At 38.3% G+C, this 18,144-nt stretch overlaps 1 protein-coding gene across 1 annotated transcript in view; it reads left to right on the forward strand.

Annotated features, from left to right (window-relative positions):
- JAKMIP1 (janus kinase and microtubule interacting protein 1) overlaps nucleotides 1-18,144 on the forward strand; it is a 221,141-nt gene that overhangs the window by 170,644 nt on the left and 32,353 nt on the right. The window contains exons 15-19 of the mRNA XM_025195098.1: nucleotides 989-1,087; nucleotides 4,211-4,312; nucleotides 8,254-8,307; nucleotides 9,151-9,216; nucleotides 16,781-16,849. Of these exons, the coding sequence (XP_025050883.1) occupies nucleotides 989-1,087; nucleotides 4,211-4,312; nucleotides 8,254-8,307; nucleotides 9,151-9,216; nucleotides 16,781-16,849 (390 nt within the window). The remainder of the gene's footprint in view (nucleotides 1-988; nucleotides 1,088-4,210; nucleotides 4,313-8,253; nucleotides 8,308-9,150; nucleotides 9,217-16,780; nucleotides 16,850-18,144) is intronic.

Below are 18,144 nucleotides of genomic sequence, written 5' to 3' on the forward strand. Positions count from 1 at the left end.
GCCAAGGTGGAAGTCACTCTGTTTATTTCTACCCGGAAATGGCAAGTGTGATAATTTGAGTTTAAAGTGCTGTCTAACCCCTCCTCTTGGGTAGAGGTTATCATTTCCTGGATAACCATACAATACCCTGCACAATGGGGACTTAAACTGGTTGATGTCTCAAGTTGCTGATAAATATAACTCTGAAATGGTCATAGTAATGCAAAAAGGGTCCTTGGGTGTTACTGAAAATTGATACAATAGCATGATACAAATCTAGGACTAAGATTGCTGCCACTCCTATTTCTTTCTAATTGGATTGATTGTTTAATTTGGTATAAAGCATTAAATGTCCATTGCCATTGCATTAAATTTGGTTTAAAAAAAAAAAAAAGTATGCATGAACAGACTACCAGACTTCAATTACTGTGTGCTTCGCCCAGTGTCATGGAGCTGGTGCTGAAAGTAAGACCATCATTCTTAGTTTTAGCTGCAGGATTTGTATCACTTGCCATATATGCTTTTCAAAATGGGTCTTTGGAAAACTTCAGACCAGACAAATCATTGTCTGCTTATTGAGAAAATCTTGTCCTTCTAGTCATGGGCCAATAGCATTGTTTCTAATGTACTGTTTCCTCATTTTCAAGACTTGACACCCAGCCAACTGGCTATGCACTGAATTCAGTGGACATTTTGTCTAAGGTCATGATCCAGCAAATGTCTTTGTATGTGCTTAACTTTAGGCACATGAATGGACTCAAACTTAAACTTCTAAGGTATTTTTCAAGTGCACAAAGTAAAGACTACACACAAAGTGTTTGCAGTTCAGACCTTTGTAAGAAATTTGGGCTAAAAGTTTTTTAGCTTAGAGTTTAATTCTTAACTCTTGTTTCAACAAGCAACTGAGAAATTTTATTGTTTCTTAAAAAATGCAAAGAATCAGTGTATGTAACCAGATATACTGTTTTTTCCAGATTTTAGTTGTGTTTAATATTGTATTGTCTCTTAGATTTACAAAATGGAACAGGAAGAGAATCAGCTGAGGACCGAGATGCAGGATGCAAAAGACCAGAATGAGCTCTTAGAATTCAGAGTGCTAGAACTTGAAGTAAGAGATTCTCTCTGTAAACTCTCAAATGGAACAGAAATTGTGTTTGAACCCAAGCTGAAATTCATGTAACGTTCAGTGGTGACCAGTGCATGTATAAGGGAAAGACCCCTTTAGTTTTTTTTTAATATTGTATGTTTGGATAATGAAAATGATGCCACTGCCTTAATATGTTTTGAAAAGAATGCTCACTAATGTTTATGAAGATGTAAAATAGCTAATATATATTGCATATAGTTTGTTTTGCACCTAATAAAAATATTTTGTTTTGCAATCTTTTGCCTTTTTATTTGTTTCATTTCCATAACTACTCCTTTCTTGCATGTGAAATCACTTGGTATGCATACTACAAACTTGGTTGGCATTGTTTCGATTAACACGCCTTCTCACGTCTTGCATGCAATAAAGTCTAAGGATCTCATACATCCATCATGTCAACCTGTAATTGTTTTTAATTAAGAATATTTTCAAATAATTTTTACTTTATATTAGTGCAAATGTTCATAGCTGATGTTGAAAGCACTCAAAGTCTCTTCACTGCTGATATGCAGTGTTACTGGATTAGAATCAATTGGCATTACTAAAAGACAAAAGGAAATATTTACAGCTAGTAAGACAAATTAGAAGGGTGAGGCACAAGCATAACTGGTGGAAATGAAGGTAACATTCTTAATGGCAATTTCTTCCTCAAATTCATTCATTTGAGTATATGTAATAGTTGGGTGGCTACATCTTGTTAAAAGCAATTCTGTGATTTTGTCGGAAAGTAATGGTGCTCCTCATCACTTTGCAAGTGGGCTTGCAGGGAGTGTTAGGATGCTAAACTGTTGCCCCAGTATGGGGGCGATGCATTGCCCCACTATGTTGCCTGATAACACCATACCCCATTTGAAAACACCGTCCATATTTTTAACACCATTTAGAATCAGTTCTATGAAAGATTTTTTTTTAGTGTTGCTGTTTCGTAATTTTCTTCATCCAGTGTGTTTCACCACACCCCCTCGCATGTGTAACCTCCATACTAAAGATGAAAATCTTATTTTCATCCTACTTCAGTGACATCATTCTTTTTCTTCATCTTTTTCTTAAAATCTTTTGTTTTTATTGTTTTATTTTACCATCTGTATGTTTTTGAGGTCATAGCATGTAACGTGACAAATTACGCATTCTGCAATATACACGTCCTAGTAGTCATTCTGGACATTGAAATGGATACTGTCTTATACTTTATTTAGCAACCCTGAATTCAAATACAGAACAAATTTAAAGTTAAAACTGGCAGCAAGCTAGCAGCCATTGTCCAAAACTGGAGCATTTTCAGAAAAAGTGACTTAAAGCAAATTACATCTTAAAAAAAGACTCTTCAAGAGTGCTTTAGTATAAGAACTTTCTACATTTAACTAAAGAATTGTTTGAAGACTAAACTATAGCGTAGGACAATGGTTCTAGTTTCTTGCTGAGAATCTATTTACAGAATAACCATTGCAGGATATGCCTATGATTTCAGAGAAAGCATGCAAAAAAAGAAATCTGTGTGCTGATAGATAATCAATAAGCACAAAAGTGACTGGGAGTGAGTTCTTTAGCAAAATTATGCAGCTTTCAGTTCTTGTGGAAACATTTTCAGGCATTTTGATTACCCAAATTATTTCAGATGAAAATCAGGATATATTAGAAAACAAGGCCATTGTGTATCATTTAATGCAGGGAAACATTGGATGGTTTATTGCTGTGCCAAATGATTAAAATATTAGATGTTGGTTTAAATTAGGTTAATTTTAGATTAGAACTTCTGTTTCTGTTTTTCTATTGTAAGTTGAAGCTTCCTTACTGGTATAGCTGAATTTTAAAATTTAGATCAGTTGTAGAAAACTCTTCAGGAAACTGTTTGAGGAGACTCGTGATGGGATGCAGACATTTTTGCCTCTGCTCTGGATCACAGTTTCAAATGCAGTAGGATGCTACTGAACAGAAATTGTTATGGTGTGTTTTGTTAATGGGTGAAGTAAATCTGTGGTTTCAGCTCAGTTACCAAAGGACAAATGTCCATATCACCAAACAACCAACACAATTAACTTCAATTGTTGTTTTGGAAGTCAGGCTACAGGCTATGGATGGAATAGACTTGGAACCTGCAGTAGCTCTTTTGGCTCCAACTCTCGCTTGTCATGCCATTCTTGCTCAGGGTATAGAAGATAGGCCTGATATGGATCTCACTTACACTGGTGCAACTCCATTGGTTTTCATAGGTTTAATTTTGTTCAGAATAAGGCCCTGAGATGCAGTTTCCAGAGCCTTCAATCCAGCTGCTTTCAACAAGGGCATCAAAATGAAATTTTGTGTGGAAGTCCTTCATCTGTTGAAATGCTGTATTGCTGCTTTCTACTGAAATGCTACATCAGTATTTTGAGCAAGTGCATGGAAATCAAGTCAATAAGCTGCACAAATTTTAAGAGTGATATAGTTTGAGAGATAATATATGTGCATTTATTGTTTTTGGCACCGAAAATATTAAAGGTAGGGTACCAGTATATTTCAAACATAAAAACCTGGGTGAGTAGTGAATTCTTTTGCTTTTAAGGATTTAGAATACTGGTATGTAGAGTTCAGCTGCAAAGTAGTTTTATTGTGGTATAAGTGATGAGTTGAGATGGGGCTTTACTGTTAAATTAAGAATGAAATTGATATCATTTCAGAATGAGAGGGAGTATTCTCAAAGTCAGAATATGATTCGGCATTAATTTGAGGTTTCATTCTGTGAACCTTTTTCTTATAGTCATCTGGTCCATGTATAAAGTAATAAATAAAATATTCTTTCTAAGAGACAATTATCTCAAATACTTCCTACATCCCCAAGCATTACGGTTATATGCCCCATCTGGACCCTTATTAGTTTTAAAACTTCAGAGACACTGCTTGCATGGGTTGGTTGTATAATTGGGGCTTTTGTCCCATGCCAAAACTCTAAGGAGTCTGGAAAACCACAATGTATTTTGAATCTGAATAGAGATCTGTGGATTATGTCTATCAGTAAATGTAGGTTTTTTGAGTAACTCAGGTTATGGCAAATTAATGTTTGTATGTAATCACATATATTGTTTTTGAAACAAAATCTTTCCTCAGGAGAGAGAACGAAGGTCGCCAGCATTTAACCTCCATATAACTACCTTCCCTGAAAACAATGGAAGTGCACTTCAACTGTTCTGTCAACAAGAAGGAATAAAGGTAGATGTGGCTTCATTAGCTCTCAAGATGATTGGATTATCCAGGAGCTCTATCAAAGTTTACCCAACACATGAATAAATTGCCCTGTCAAATGATGGTTGCTTTTAAACATACAGCAGTGATCCAGATGTGAAAATTTCTTTTTTCTCTGCAAAGAAAAATATAGGATGAAACTTGGAGAAAAGGATGAATAATTGGGGAAAGATGACTCCTGACAATGAGGTCTGCTAGACTTGTCTAGTATTTTCCTGAGGCTAATAACCTGAGTGGTTTAGGAGTTAGCCTGAATAAACTATAGAGAATACAATTGTATGAATGGTTAGCTATCATATGTTTTTCATGCTATTCTATATTTGTTCAATTTTGAATTACAGGTTCAATATTGAAGTGTAGTTAAGGTCAGGAAAAAGGATTGTAAATATAGCTCCCATCCATCACTTGTTCTGATCCCTTTTGTGTACTCAGGCCCCAGTCCAGCAGAGCACTTTGGTGGACTTCATTAAGTATGTGCTTAAGTAATGTAGTAATGAAGTGGGGCCTAGAAGCATAAGTGTCCTGGTCCTAAATCCATTGAAAGTACCATGGCCCTGCTAACTAGTTTTCATTGGCTTTGAATGAGGCCCAAGATAAGCATACTACACATATTGAAATAAAAATAAATAACTGGCATCTTACCTGCTTGCTTCAGTAAGAAAAATAAAATGTTGCTCTTTTTCAGTCTGAAGACTCAAAATCTCAAGGGGACCTCAAATTGGTTGCCATGCTAGCTTACCCAAGGTTAAGTTTAGAATATCTTCTTAAGAATGATGCATAACAGATCAAAAAGAAAATAAACTTTCTGACCACTGGTTCAGAGTGCACTGGAGGCAATTAGAGAAACATTATTTGTATTTGTGATCTGAATAAATTAGATGTAGGGGTCACTGAGAAATTATGGCCATAAAATTCAACTATGCGGTTTTCATTACTCTGGGTGCAACTAGTGCCATCAATTTGGTGTGTTTAACATACTATGGCATAATAACTTACATGCTTACTACCATAACCTTCCCTGAATGTTCTGTTACAGCAAAGGGCCTGTGGACATACCCAGAATAAAATGTCCTAATAAATAAAAGACCATCAGAAAGGACAGTTCACTGAATTTAGGTTAGATACATAGATTGATCGATATAGATCTCCCTCTCTGTCTGGGGATCTGTTGAGTTGTCTCCAGAATTAAGAATCTGACTCTTATCTGACACACTGCTGAAGAACACTAATTAATAGATTTCCTTCCCAAAACACTTTGCAGAGGATCCTGATTCTGCTTTTTAATGTCCTCCTTTGTAATCTAACGTGTGCATTGGCTGGAGCTCTTACATCTGCTATGATCATAGAATCATAGAAGATTAGGGTTGGAAGGGTCCTCAGGAGGTCATCTAGTCCAAACCTTGCTCAAAGCAGAACCATCCCCAATTATTTTATCCCAACCAAGGCTTTGTTTATCCAGTTCTTAAAAACCTCCAAGGATGGAGGTTCAACAACCACTCTGGGTAACCTGTTCCAGTGCTTTACTACCCTCCTCATAAGAAAGTTCTTCCTAATATCCAACCTAAACTTCCTTTGCTGCAACCTTTGATCATTGCTCCTTGTCTTGTCATCTGCCACCACTAAGAACAGTCTAGCTCTATCCTCTTTGGAACCTCTCTTCAGGTAGTTGAAGGCTGCTATTAAAACCCCTCTGAGTCTTCTCTTCTGTAGACTAAATAAGCCCATCTTCCTCAGTGTTTCCTCATAAGTCATGTCCCCCAGCCCTCCAACCATCTTCATTGCCTTCCACTGGATTCTCTCCAATGTATCCATCCTTTCTATAGTGGGGGGCTCAAAACTGGACACAGTACTCCAGATAGATCCAGGTTCCCAGCACAAAAAGTATTCTTTTTAAATAGATGTCGTAGAGTCCATCTTTCATCTTTTGTCACAAAAAAAAGCGTTTTGTATTTTTTTCTTGGGCTTTTTTTTTTCTTGGTACCTTTTTTAACTTCTATCCCAATTTACCAATCTGCAAAATGTATTTTTTACCTACCTCACAGGGATGTTGTGAGGCCCAATTGATTTATGATCCATGTGTTTTGAAATCTTTGGAAAATGGTTATTTGGTTGTAGTAAATTAAATATTGTATAGGTCTTAAAATGTGGTTTGATTCTTAATGTTCTCTTATGTTCAATGACAACTAAATGAAAATCAAGTATCTGGCCTGAAAATGCTCCATTATATTATATATATTTCTTTATTATTGTACTAGTGTCACATTTCCATAATAGTGACTGATTACTTACAAGTCTTATTTATTCAGTGTTAATAGAGATGATTCTAACCTGAAAATTCTGACCTCAAGATATGCTCACATGTCAGATCTGGAAAGTTTAAACCCAGTTTTGAAAATTGCAGAAAGAGCTGATTTCTAAATATTTTTACTTATAAAAAAAATAAAAAAATAAAAAAAATTGAATGCTAGCATGGACTGTCTGCCCAATAGATAAAGTACACACTTACTACCCTTCTAGTAAGAGGGGGAAAAACTGGATTGGAAAAAGAATGTCTTCTGTGTGGTGTGCTGATCTTATGCTGTTACTGTCGGGGAACCAAGTTAGATTCATATGTAATGAATGGCAGTTTTTTTCTTCTACGCTTGTATATTGCTGTAATGGAATTTCCATTTTTTTTAGCCTCGTGTACCCAAGCCTGTTTGCCAGAGTGTTGCAGTCTGTTAATGTATTTTGTAAGGCTAATGCAATAGCTAATTTGGCAAACAAATTGGCATCAAATTACTGGCTCCTTGCATGAGTGCATAGTAGACAGATACAAACCGGTATTTTTATATAGTAGAAGTAATGTCATAAGATAGTCCTGCAAAGGACTGGACACGTGACGTGCTGGCCACTATCAGCTATCACTGATGGCAGTGGGACTTGAGTGTGCTCAACACTTCACAAGATACTATTCATGGGCCTTTGAGGTCTGATCCTGCTCCTCTTACATCAGTGGCTGTTTCTTTGTTGATTTTGGAAAGACTAAGACTGGGTTTCTAATAGGGTTTGTTTGTATATTTATGTGTGTATCTTTAGGGGGAGACAGTTGGTGTGGGGTTCTTTTTTCTGTAAGGAGAAGAAGGACAAAATTAGACGCATGCAAATTTTTAAAAACTAATCAATAGTTCTAATTAGGAATCAATATCAACTTGCTGCTTAGGCTTCTGTGCTTACTACTGACTAGCAGGCAGTTCAGTCTGATGCAGCATTGCTCCCTGATCACAGTGCACAGCAGGCATTGCTCCTGCTGTTAGAGGGCTGATAGATTTATATTTTGTTTCCTAGATGACCCAGCTCATACTTTCTATAGTCTTCCTGTCAACTCTAGTGGCCCAATGTGCTAAACTTGACATCCTGGACTGAATCTGCCTCTAAGCCTGTTTCCCTAATTCAGCATTTCAGTTGTATTCATTAGTAAACTGATGAAAGTACATATGAAATGACACATGACTTCACATGTACCCATTGTTCTAGCTCTAAGTAAGGCCATGTGTATGGTAAACTTGTCATGCCAGGCATCCCCAGCCTCAAGCATGTTGTACTGTTGTAGTGGTTTATAAAAAGGTTACCACATCTGTATGGTACTGTGGGTAAACTAATCTGCACTACTGAGTGACAGAGCCAATTAAGCCAATAGAGCTAATAAGCCCACCCGCAGTGGTGTGCAGAAAACAGCTACTCTGCACACCTCTCCCTGAACTGTGAACACATCCACAGAATTGGTGTCCCTGTGGTATAAAACTGACATGTGGCTTTTGGTGACATTTTGCATGTAAAGTTACAGAAAAGTCATGAAAAGATATGAATACTGAAGGTTGTTTCCCCCCTTTCCTTTATGAACAATGAGTATTGAAAATCTTTTCTAGGATGTGAATATTTCTGAACTTATGAAGAAGCTAGATATTCTTGGAGATAATGGGGTAACACATTTTTTTATTTCAAATATATTTCTGGTTTTGTGTGTGTGTGTTTGTTCTGAAGTTGTTTTTTTTCTCCATGCCAGTAAATGCATTAGGGCATTTCTGAATGACTGAATTTGCATATTCATTGGCAAATGACAGGGACAGTTGTTACCAGCATAGGTGCAGATTCCTTGCATTTTTTCAAAATATAATTGGGCCCCTACTGAGTGGCATTTAAATACATTTTTTTAGGGACTTCAGGGGACAGGATATAAGACAGAAGAACGAAGTCAAAGCTATATATTTTTGCAGTGCCTCTCAGATGTAAACTTGGGAGCTTACAAAGTACAATGAGAGCTGGTTTATGAGAGGCATATGTTAGGAAAGCTTGAGTCTAGTCTGTAAGGTGTGAAGGTTGATTTAGACAAGAGTTTCAGATCATAGATTAAACTGTGAAATCCAAAATAATATTTATGGGAACCCTTTTATTCTGTGAGTAGTCTTCATTAATAAAAGGCCCAATTCTGCAATAGATTCCTTGCATTAGGGCTACTCTGCAGTGAAATGCCATTTCTCCCATTTAAAAAAAATCACTAGATTGTATCCACTTTGTTTTCATGTAACTCTTCCATTGAAAAGCCATAATGGGAATGATGTACTGAACTTAAGTGACTAGGGACTGTATCTACTTTACTTGAGCTTAATTTTTAATCATTGGATCTTTTCTGTTCTTGTTTTTTAAATAATCAGGCACCTGATATACTTTGATAGATACAGGGTACTCAAAATCCATCACACCTGTTTTGAGGAATGGATTTACAATCCAGTGTAAAATGCAATTGCACCTTTTTTCTGTTTTAGAATTTGAGAAACGAAGAACAGGTTGCAATTATCCAAGCTGGGACTGTACTTTCCCTCTGTGAAAAGGTAGACTTCACTAAAACTTTTTGTCTGCACAAAACCAGAGCACACCAATCAGAAATTTGTATGATGATTTATCAGAGAAGAGTGGCCTTTCTGTTAAATTCACATGGATTTGAGCATGTGTTCATTATAACCTGTCCTCACTGGAGCTATGCATGTGGAGGGCTGTGACATACAATTAAGCATACTAAAAAATCTGGAGGAAAGTATCATCTTTGGGATGTGCCAGCATCTTCCACTCCCACAAACCCCTCTGAGAAAAGAGCCTAGAACCTCACAAGAGGCTGCCCACTGCTTTGCATGATTGATATTATGGTAATTCTTTCTGTGAGGTGCTGAAGTCGAGAAGTGGTGAGCTGAGTACTGTCCTCTTCTACGGGAGTTAGTGGGGAAAAGAGGATAATCAGCACAGTGCGGGAAGCTTGCTGCACTCCTTTTTCCCATATGTTATATTGCATGAGAAACAAAGATTTTAATTTTGGGGGGGAAAAAGGCTCTTAATCTCTTTCCCCTGCTTAAACCGCTAAAAATGTCTCAAAAAAGCCAAATAAAACAAACAAACACCCTACCTTTTTGTTTCCTGCTACTTACTTTACCTGAATATACTGTTAACGAGAAATTCAGTATCACTTTAACAAGCATGGCATTTTACTGTTTTCTCACAAATTCAAATGTCCTCATCCTTTATCTCCTTAGTGCCACATGGGGAAAATCTAAATAGCAAAACGTGATTCAGTGTTTCTGTTGTTAAGGTTTGGTCCCCTCTTGAGACTTCATTGAGCAAGTAGGGCACTGCTGAGGTGTCCAACTGCTGTATATTAAGGGAAGCAGCTTCTGAGCTCCGTACTGAAGGGTGATTAGGTTTCACGCTAAACCTAAATCCAGAACTGTATGCCTGGCACATTTCATTGTCATCAGACCTAAAAAAACATAGTCAGCTGGTTTCAGAAAATAACCACTCCAATTACCCGTAGTTTTTAAGACCAAAATGTGTCAATCAGAGAACAGACATGTAGCCGTCTGTTTTTCAAATAATATTTTTAGTATCCAAACTGAGAATTATTGGTTTAAAAAAAAAAAAAAAAAGCATCACGGTTGCACACATTGCTGAGTTAGCTTGCTATTTAAATGATCTGTCTTTGCTAATTCTCCATGCCATTCAGCAGTGGATCTGTAATTGACCAGAATGTATAATTATGATTGTCTAACACATGTTAGTCAAAGGAGTAAGGAGTAGTTTAGGAGGGTAAAACTTCCATTTGGTAAATGTGATATTTAGTTCAATATTTAATTTTTAAGAAGTATTTTTCACTGGACAGATTATTAGACAGATTACTCTTTTCTGTGCAACTGGAACTAGCTTTCTACTTCCATCATTAATAGGGGCAAATAATGACTCTGAAAATAAACCAGAAAGGAAAGTATTTTCCCCAGTAAGCCTTCTATTTAAAAAGTTGATATTAAAAGATGGATCTACAACATCAAAACTCCATTGGTCTTGTTAAATAGTTGATAATGACTAGCAAACAATGATTGGTTGATGATTCAGCTAAGTTATTGGTTGGTGTACACTAGGGCTATGCAAAATTTCAGCAGCCATTTCATTTTGGAGGTGTTTTGGGCTGTTTCAGCATCCAAAACACCGAATCTGAATCAAAACAGAAGGCTCAGAAACATCTTTGAATCAAAACAAGATATCCAAAAAGTTTCGAAATTGTTTTGGAGATGTTTTGAAAAATTTCAGAGTTTCGGAGCCAGGGTTGCAAGGAAATAATTGTATGCTGCTGCCTGCCACGCGACTTGACTCTGCAGGGAGCAGAGATGTGTTCTGGGGGTCTCCTTGCTGCCGCTGCCCACCCCCTGCTGCCTTGATGACACGGAGGCGGTGAGGAGACCCCAACGTGGATCTCTGCTCCCTGCAGAGCCAGGTCGTGTTGCAGGGCAGTGCTGGTATCTGCCATGCAACCTGGCTCCACAGGGAGCAGAGATCCAGAGCAGCACAGGGCAGACAGCAGCAGCTAGGAGACCCCAGTGTGGATCTCTGCTTTCTTCGAAGCCAGGTCACGCGGCAGGGCATTGCTGGTGTCTGATTTGTGACCTGGCTCCACACAGAGCAGAGATCCGGGGCTGCATGGGGTGGGTAGCGGTGACGAGGAGACCCGCAGTGTAGATCTCTGCTACCTGAGGAGCCAGGTCTCACAGCAGGGCAGTGCTGGTCCCTGCCATGTGACTTGGCTCTGCAGGGATCAGAGATCTGTGGAGGGTCTCCTCACCTGCACAGAGGGCAGCAGCCCTCCCCCCAGACGAGCCACCCCCAGCCCTGACCTGCTCCCTGCTGGAGCCCTGCAGCCCTGCTTGGCTGGGCTCAAAACAGATTTGGAGGAGATTTGGTGGAAACAAAACAGGACAGTGATCCAAAACATCAAAATGAATTGCTGTTCTCCAAAATGGCTGAATCCAAAACTGAATTGAAACACAGCCGTTTCGCATAGCCCTAGTGTACACCAAATGAAACTAGGAGAACACTAAAACCTATTGTCAGTGTAGTGTAAGAGAAGAGGTGAGAATTGCAGACTTTAAAATATTAGGAGAAAACACAAACGATTAGGCTAGATGGGGATCTGAGTATTCTTTTCCTTAGGCTAACGTTGCACAAACTCTGGACTGTGCTACCCTTACTTAAGCTGGTTAGTTCTTGTGTGAGCAGGTGCATTGAAAAGGATGGGACTGTTGTTGAGAGTCAGGCTTGCACAGTTCAGGAAATCACATCACTTGATGGTCACAGTCTAAGAAAAAATGAGTTTGTCAGTTCTTCATAACAAGAAGAAATTATAAAATGATCTTCAATCTTTAAAAAGCAAAAATATTTTATAAATCCACCCCAATAATCATTTTAATTATCTCACAGGAATTCTTATTGCTAGCATTTCTGTTGGTCCTGAGCTGATTAAAGAATGACTTACTTGTTTGTCTTACTACTTACCCAGCTTGTTCAAAAAGACAGAATCTTTAATTTTATCCTCTGTTGTCAATACGTTTGTTTTTAAAACTAGAGTAAAGTGTAAACAGTCTATATAATTTTAATGCCATTGTAGTGTAGTTGTCTCACAAGCCTGTACTGAATAAAACCCAATGATAAATTTTATCCGCATAGTACCTGTAGGAGGCAGGAAAATGTTATTCTTGTATACCTGCTGGGGAGTTGAGGCACAGACGATTGAAATCACTTGCTCAAGGTCACACATGATATCTGTGCCTACACTGGTAACTGAGCATAGGTCTCAGGTGACCTAGCCTAGTGTCCTACCCACTAAGCCGTCCTGTCTACTCATGAAAACAGTGATTTATTCACTGATTGTTCTGGGTTCTTTTATAAATATATCTGTAAATGTATGATTATTAATTATACATTATCATTTCTTACTGTGGGAAGCATATTGCAATTACTAATGTTTTAAGAAGCCTTCAACGAACTATTCACAATTTCAGCCTCCAGTTTCCCCTATTCACTTTACTTTTGCTACGACTTCCTTGTGTTGGTAGACTGTATGGGTTGGTTACCACCGCCAACCAGTAGTCTACTGGGATGATACAGATGATATACATCAATTAAGCTCATACAGGAAATGAGGAATTAAGAGTTCTGAGTTTCCCTGTGTACTGTTTTAAAGTGAATTAAAAGCTCTTCACTCACCAAGACCGAATCTAGGGTTTTATTTCTCCTGGAACACTCAATATTGCTAGCTCTTAAATAGACAGGAGGTTGCCTATTGCTGTTGTACTGTTAATGAAGGTCAAAGCTGTGCTGTAATTAATGCTTTAAGTGCTACTGATGTCAGGGAAAATGTAGAATTCTGAATTTAAGTCTTAATGTCTTAGGAAGGAAATTACTTTCATTCTTTTTAAAACTAATAGCATTTTCAGAAATGCGTATATGCATGTGTGTGTGCGCCTTGCTGGTTCAGGTACAAGATGAACCCCCTAAATGCCTGCTGTCAGTACTGTTTTGTTGCAAGCAACATGAGTGACCTTGAGCAACATGTAACATGTCTACTCCTCAGCTTCCTCTTCTGTAAAAGAAGGAACAATAACACTTCCCAGCCTCCTGGAAATGTAACACGGCTAAGTTCATTATTATGAATCACTCAGAGATACTCTATACAGCCTGACTGTATTAGTGCTTAGAGATCTGCTAATGGAAGGATTTACTGATGTCCACAGCATATTGAGATGAGGCATAACAAACGAGGAATCATCTTTGCTGCATGAGGAAATGACTGTAAACACAGCATGGTGCTGCACATTGTTATGACACCTTCTGCTATGTATTAATTCCAGGGATCCCAAATTAAAAGCTGTAAGTCCCAGGCAAATAAGAACCCCTATGGAAATAGGGTTCAGATGAGAGAATTGATTTAACATAACCCCAGTAGGAATCACAGGCCAATTTTTTGCTTGCAGTTCCATCAGTTCAAGGCAATTCCACTGGTTTCCTCAGTAGACCTTCTCTTCGTTTTTACAAAATACAAATATTTTATTCATTGAGTCATGTAAAAATGTCCAATGTGACCCAAAATAGAAGCTGGCCCTGTAACTAAGTACCCATTTAGCTCCTGTATATTTCTGGTATCCATTGTGATAGAATGATCCTTAATCAAAATAAGCCATCACAACTTTGCCTTATAATAAGATCCTTCTGTAAAATGCTGGAACCACTTACATATCCTCAGCATCATCAATACACTTGCACACACTTCTACGTAGTCCATATAATTATGTTCCATTTTTATTCATGTCAAACATTGCTTTTAGTACTCTGCCTTGCATAGATATGAGCCTTCTGGAAATAAGTCTGTTAAATAAAGGAATGTGTCTTCATGTAAACAACATATTGGTGTAATTCTAGCTAATGTTGCATTACTTCACAGCAATGTAGCTTTAATGCAGGAAGGTTATAGCTGAATATGACCCCATGAATTATATCAATTGCTCTTTTTTTCTCTTCAAACGTATGTTGAATCTTAGCAATTCCTCCTTCAAAATTAGACCGGTACAGCATAAGGATGACACAAGTGGCTGATTCTGATCTAAAAATTTCAGGCCAAGCTCTGAGGTGTTCAGCACCTTCTCCCATTGGATTTAGTGAGATCATGAGGATACTTGGTATCTTGCAAAGTCCTTTGGCAGGAATAGGCCATATCCAGAGGAGCGTGGACGTTTGGTTCTCCGGAGACAAGTAGCAGCAGTGCACCTTGCACTTCAGCTACTTATCCCCAGGGAACACCCATGCCATGCACACTTTGGTGTGCGGCAAGTTACCCCAGGTTTGGTTGGGGAGGCTGGGGGCAGCACTGGACTGGCCCCAGCAGCCTTATCTGGGCTCTGGGGGCCTCCCGGGACTGCAGAGGTAGCAATGCTGCTGCACAGAGCCTCGCTGTCAACTAGAGCATAGCTCTACTTTTGAGTAGAGTGCGTTTCCTGTGTATGCGCCGCTCCAAAATTTTTTTTTTTTTTTTGCAGGTTTTTTTTAAACCCCTGGATATCCATGGGTCAATAAAAGCCTCAGGAAAAAAAGGTGGAGCAGCGCATGCATGGGCAGCACTCCCTTGCAGTGCAGAGACCATCTAAATGTGTGGTATGTGGCACCACAGATGTGTTTGTGGCGCCACATACTGCACGGCCACGCTCATCTGGATGCAGCCATTAAGTGTGAACTTGAGCTGAAATTCTCTGAATAGCAGCATCAAACTGGCATTGACCAGTTTTCCAAGGGTGATATTCACTGAAGGCCTTCAGGATAACAAAAAGGCCTGCAGTGCAGCAAACTTGCTGCCATGTGGAGAGATGGGTGAAATAGGTGCATGGTGGCAGCAGAGGGCATAATCTATTGGGGAGAGAATCATTAGGGGCAGGCCAATGGAAGAGGTACAGGTACCTAGTTAATGATTGCATGGGTGCATAGACGTGCATAGGAAATGGTGGCCTTGTTTGAGCTAAGGGCTGGAGTAGCAGCTGGAGAGAGGTTGTAATACTCTGCCTTCAGTCAAAAGGCTGTTCGTAATACGTGTATAATGACCTGATTTGCATGAGTTCCCTATACAGAACCCTTTCACTTGGGTGATTCTTGAAGGTGTATGATGGGAAGGTGATCTCTTTCACACAATATGCCTTTTCCTTAGTTTAATCTGTCATCTCCATTATTTTAGAGAAAGGTGCAAAGATTACAGCTGGAACAGTGTCTCTTGGGAAATGAAATGTTCCTTGTCACTTGCTTAGAATCTGTGCTAAAATGTAAACCTAGGAAGTAGGTAGAATAAGCTTCCATTTTCATTTATCATTCTCTGAAACAATAAATGACCAGATGAATATAATTGAGGAGTGAATTTGTGTATTACCGTCTCTTATTAAAAGAATGTATTGTAACTAATTTAAAAGAGAATTTGCTTTCTTAAACTCCTAAATCTAATCTGAATCATTGCCTGGAATTTATCAATTCTGGCTTGCGGTCACTGAAAAAAATCATCATGAGAACCCCACGTAACTTATAAAAAATTAAATACAAAAAAAATAGGTTGCATGTTGGTCCATTAGGTTGAACCTCAAATCTCACCAGACACCAATCAATAGACTTATACAGTAATTAACAAAGAATTCTAATTTCCCCAGAATGCTTTTACTCTATATTCTAGGGGTCCAACCTGACTGCCAGGGAGATGAAGCTCCTTGTGATCTAAGTGGGCGCAAGCTCTACATAAATTAATAACCACTTACCTACACTGTGTTCTGTAAACCAGTAAAAATTAAATAAATACATTAAATAAAGCCATGAATGAGAATTTCCACCTCTTCTGATGCACTAAAAGACCATGAATATTCACTGCCTTTAACCGTCATTAATATTTAACAAGCAAGATCTGTGTGTTCCACAGTTTTAGCTTCTACCATAACAATTTTACACTTGGAATGCAATGCCCATTCTTCTATGCCTTTTTATAATACTTTTAGATATAATAAAAAAGTTATTGATAGGATGATTGATCTTTTGACCTGCATGAATTTTCTCATACAGTTTTGCCTACCCATCTTAAACTTTACCTTTTGGCAGCCCTCACCCCCTCATGTAGCTACTGTTACTTATGTGAATAAAGGACAAGTTGTTCCATTGGTTTCAATACCATGAGCAAGGACTGCCAGAGTTGGGCCCTAAGAGCAAGACTTTTGTGTTGCAGACAATGTGTGTGGGGAACACTAGGGTTGAAACCATCAGACTAATTTTGCAGTTTTGACCCAAGTTCGATCTAAATGTAGATCTTTAGAGGGGAGCAAATTAATCCACTGCATTACAGCTACCTCCGTTCACAATTAACCTTTATTAATTCCCAGTGGCTGCCTTACTCATTCATTGATAGCTTGAAAAAGTTGAACAGTTAATGGGGTGGGGGGAGGGGTGAAGCATGCAACTGGGAGTGTCCTCAGCAAATTAACTTACAAAATTATTAATAAAGCTCCTCCAAAAGCTGTATTTTCACCTTTCTGTATTCCTCTCATTACTGCCATGTTCATATAGTGGTTAAAACAGATCGAAGGAATGGAAGCTGCCCTGACACAGAAGATGATAGACCTGGAGAATGAAAAGGTAAGAAACAATGATTAAAACGTCAGAACCAAGTGTATAAATGTGTGCGCATGATCTGTAGTTGTCTCTTTCTGCTTAGTGGGGATGGCCTCTTGAAACTGTCAGCTGCAGATTGCTAAACCCCCATTTAAGAGCTAGTGCCTTTAAAGTTGAGGGCAGAGACCAACTAACTAGATAAATGTTGATAACCAGCAGCTATACCTGCAAAATACTACACACAAGGCACATTTTACAGGGTATAATAACTAAATGGTGCAAAACGTGTTTGTGTGCTTCCTATGTGTATTATTTTGTCTGGCAGCAGCAAGATCTTTTCAGTTTTGGGATCAGAGTTCATTCAAATTGCAAGAGGGATTAATTTGGACTCTGGTTTGTATTTCCTTTCACATGAGACCATCCTCCTCCTCCTCCTTCAGGTTACCCCTCTCACTTCAACTTCTTGTTCCCCTCAGAGATGGAATGCCTTCTCAGGTGCAATTCTGGCTTGAATACCAAACTCAATATGACAATAAGCTGTACTTTTGCTGTATGTCATATGAAGTGAGGTTTTTTCCAATGAACATGTAGCTTTGTTGATTTTTTATTATGCATGTAGTACATTGTCAAATCCATTTTACCATCTCCAAATTGTTTTCAAAACACCAAATGATTCTTGAAATACCTTTTCCAAATAGATAAGTAAGCAAGCAACATTATCTCCATATTACAGAAAAGGAAACTGAGGCAGAGAGGTTAAGTGTCTTGCCCATGGCCATAGGGGAGCTCTGTGTCAGTGAAAAAATTAAAACTCTGCTTCCTTGGTGCTCAGGCTCCTCACCTTTGAGGATGTGGCATGATACCAGTTTTATCATCTAAAGCAAGGTGTAACTCCTGTTATGCATCTGACAGAATTTTTTTATGTATAACTTTAAGTTTGGGAAAACATAACTATAATGTGTTTTTGGAGAAAAATATGATCAAGACATATTTGGAAAATACATCTTTCTAACTTTAAGAATATTGGTGATGCCTAGAAATCTTGTTCTCTAAGCAATTGTATTTATTTGCGAAGCCCAGCAATCTGGCAGCCTCCATGGAACACTTGCCCCTTGCCATGTGGAAATTATTTAATTAATTTGAAAAGAATAATTTAGGGCGGAATTTTCAAAGGTTCTCAGTGCCAGCTTAACTAGTTAGAGCAAGGTTATATCATGTTAAATGTGGTTGAAAACCTTATCCTTAAATCATGATTTCTGTCTTTTGTGTACCTTGTGGCTGCTTTTTTAAGTAATACCTTGAAAAATAGCATGACCCAA

This window comes from Alligator sinensis, unplaced genomic scaffold, assembly GCF_000455745.1.
Source record: "Alligator sinensis unplaced genomic scaffold, ASM45574v1 scaffold421_1, whole genome shotgun sequence".
NCBI classification, from domain to species: Eukaryota; Metazoa; Chordata; order Crocodylia; family Alligatoridae; genus Alligator; species Alligator sinensis.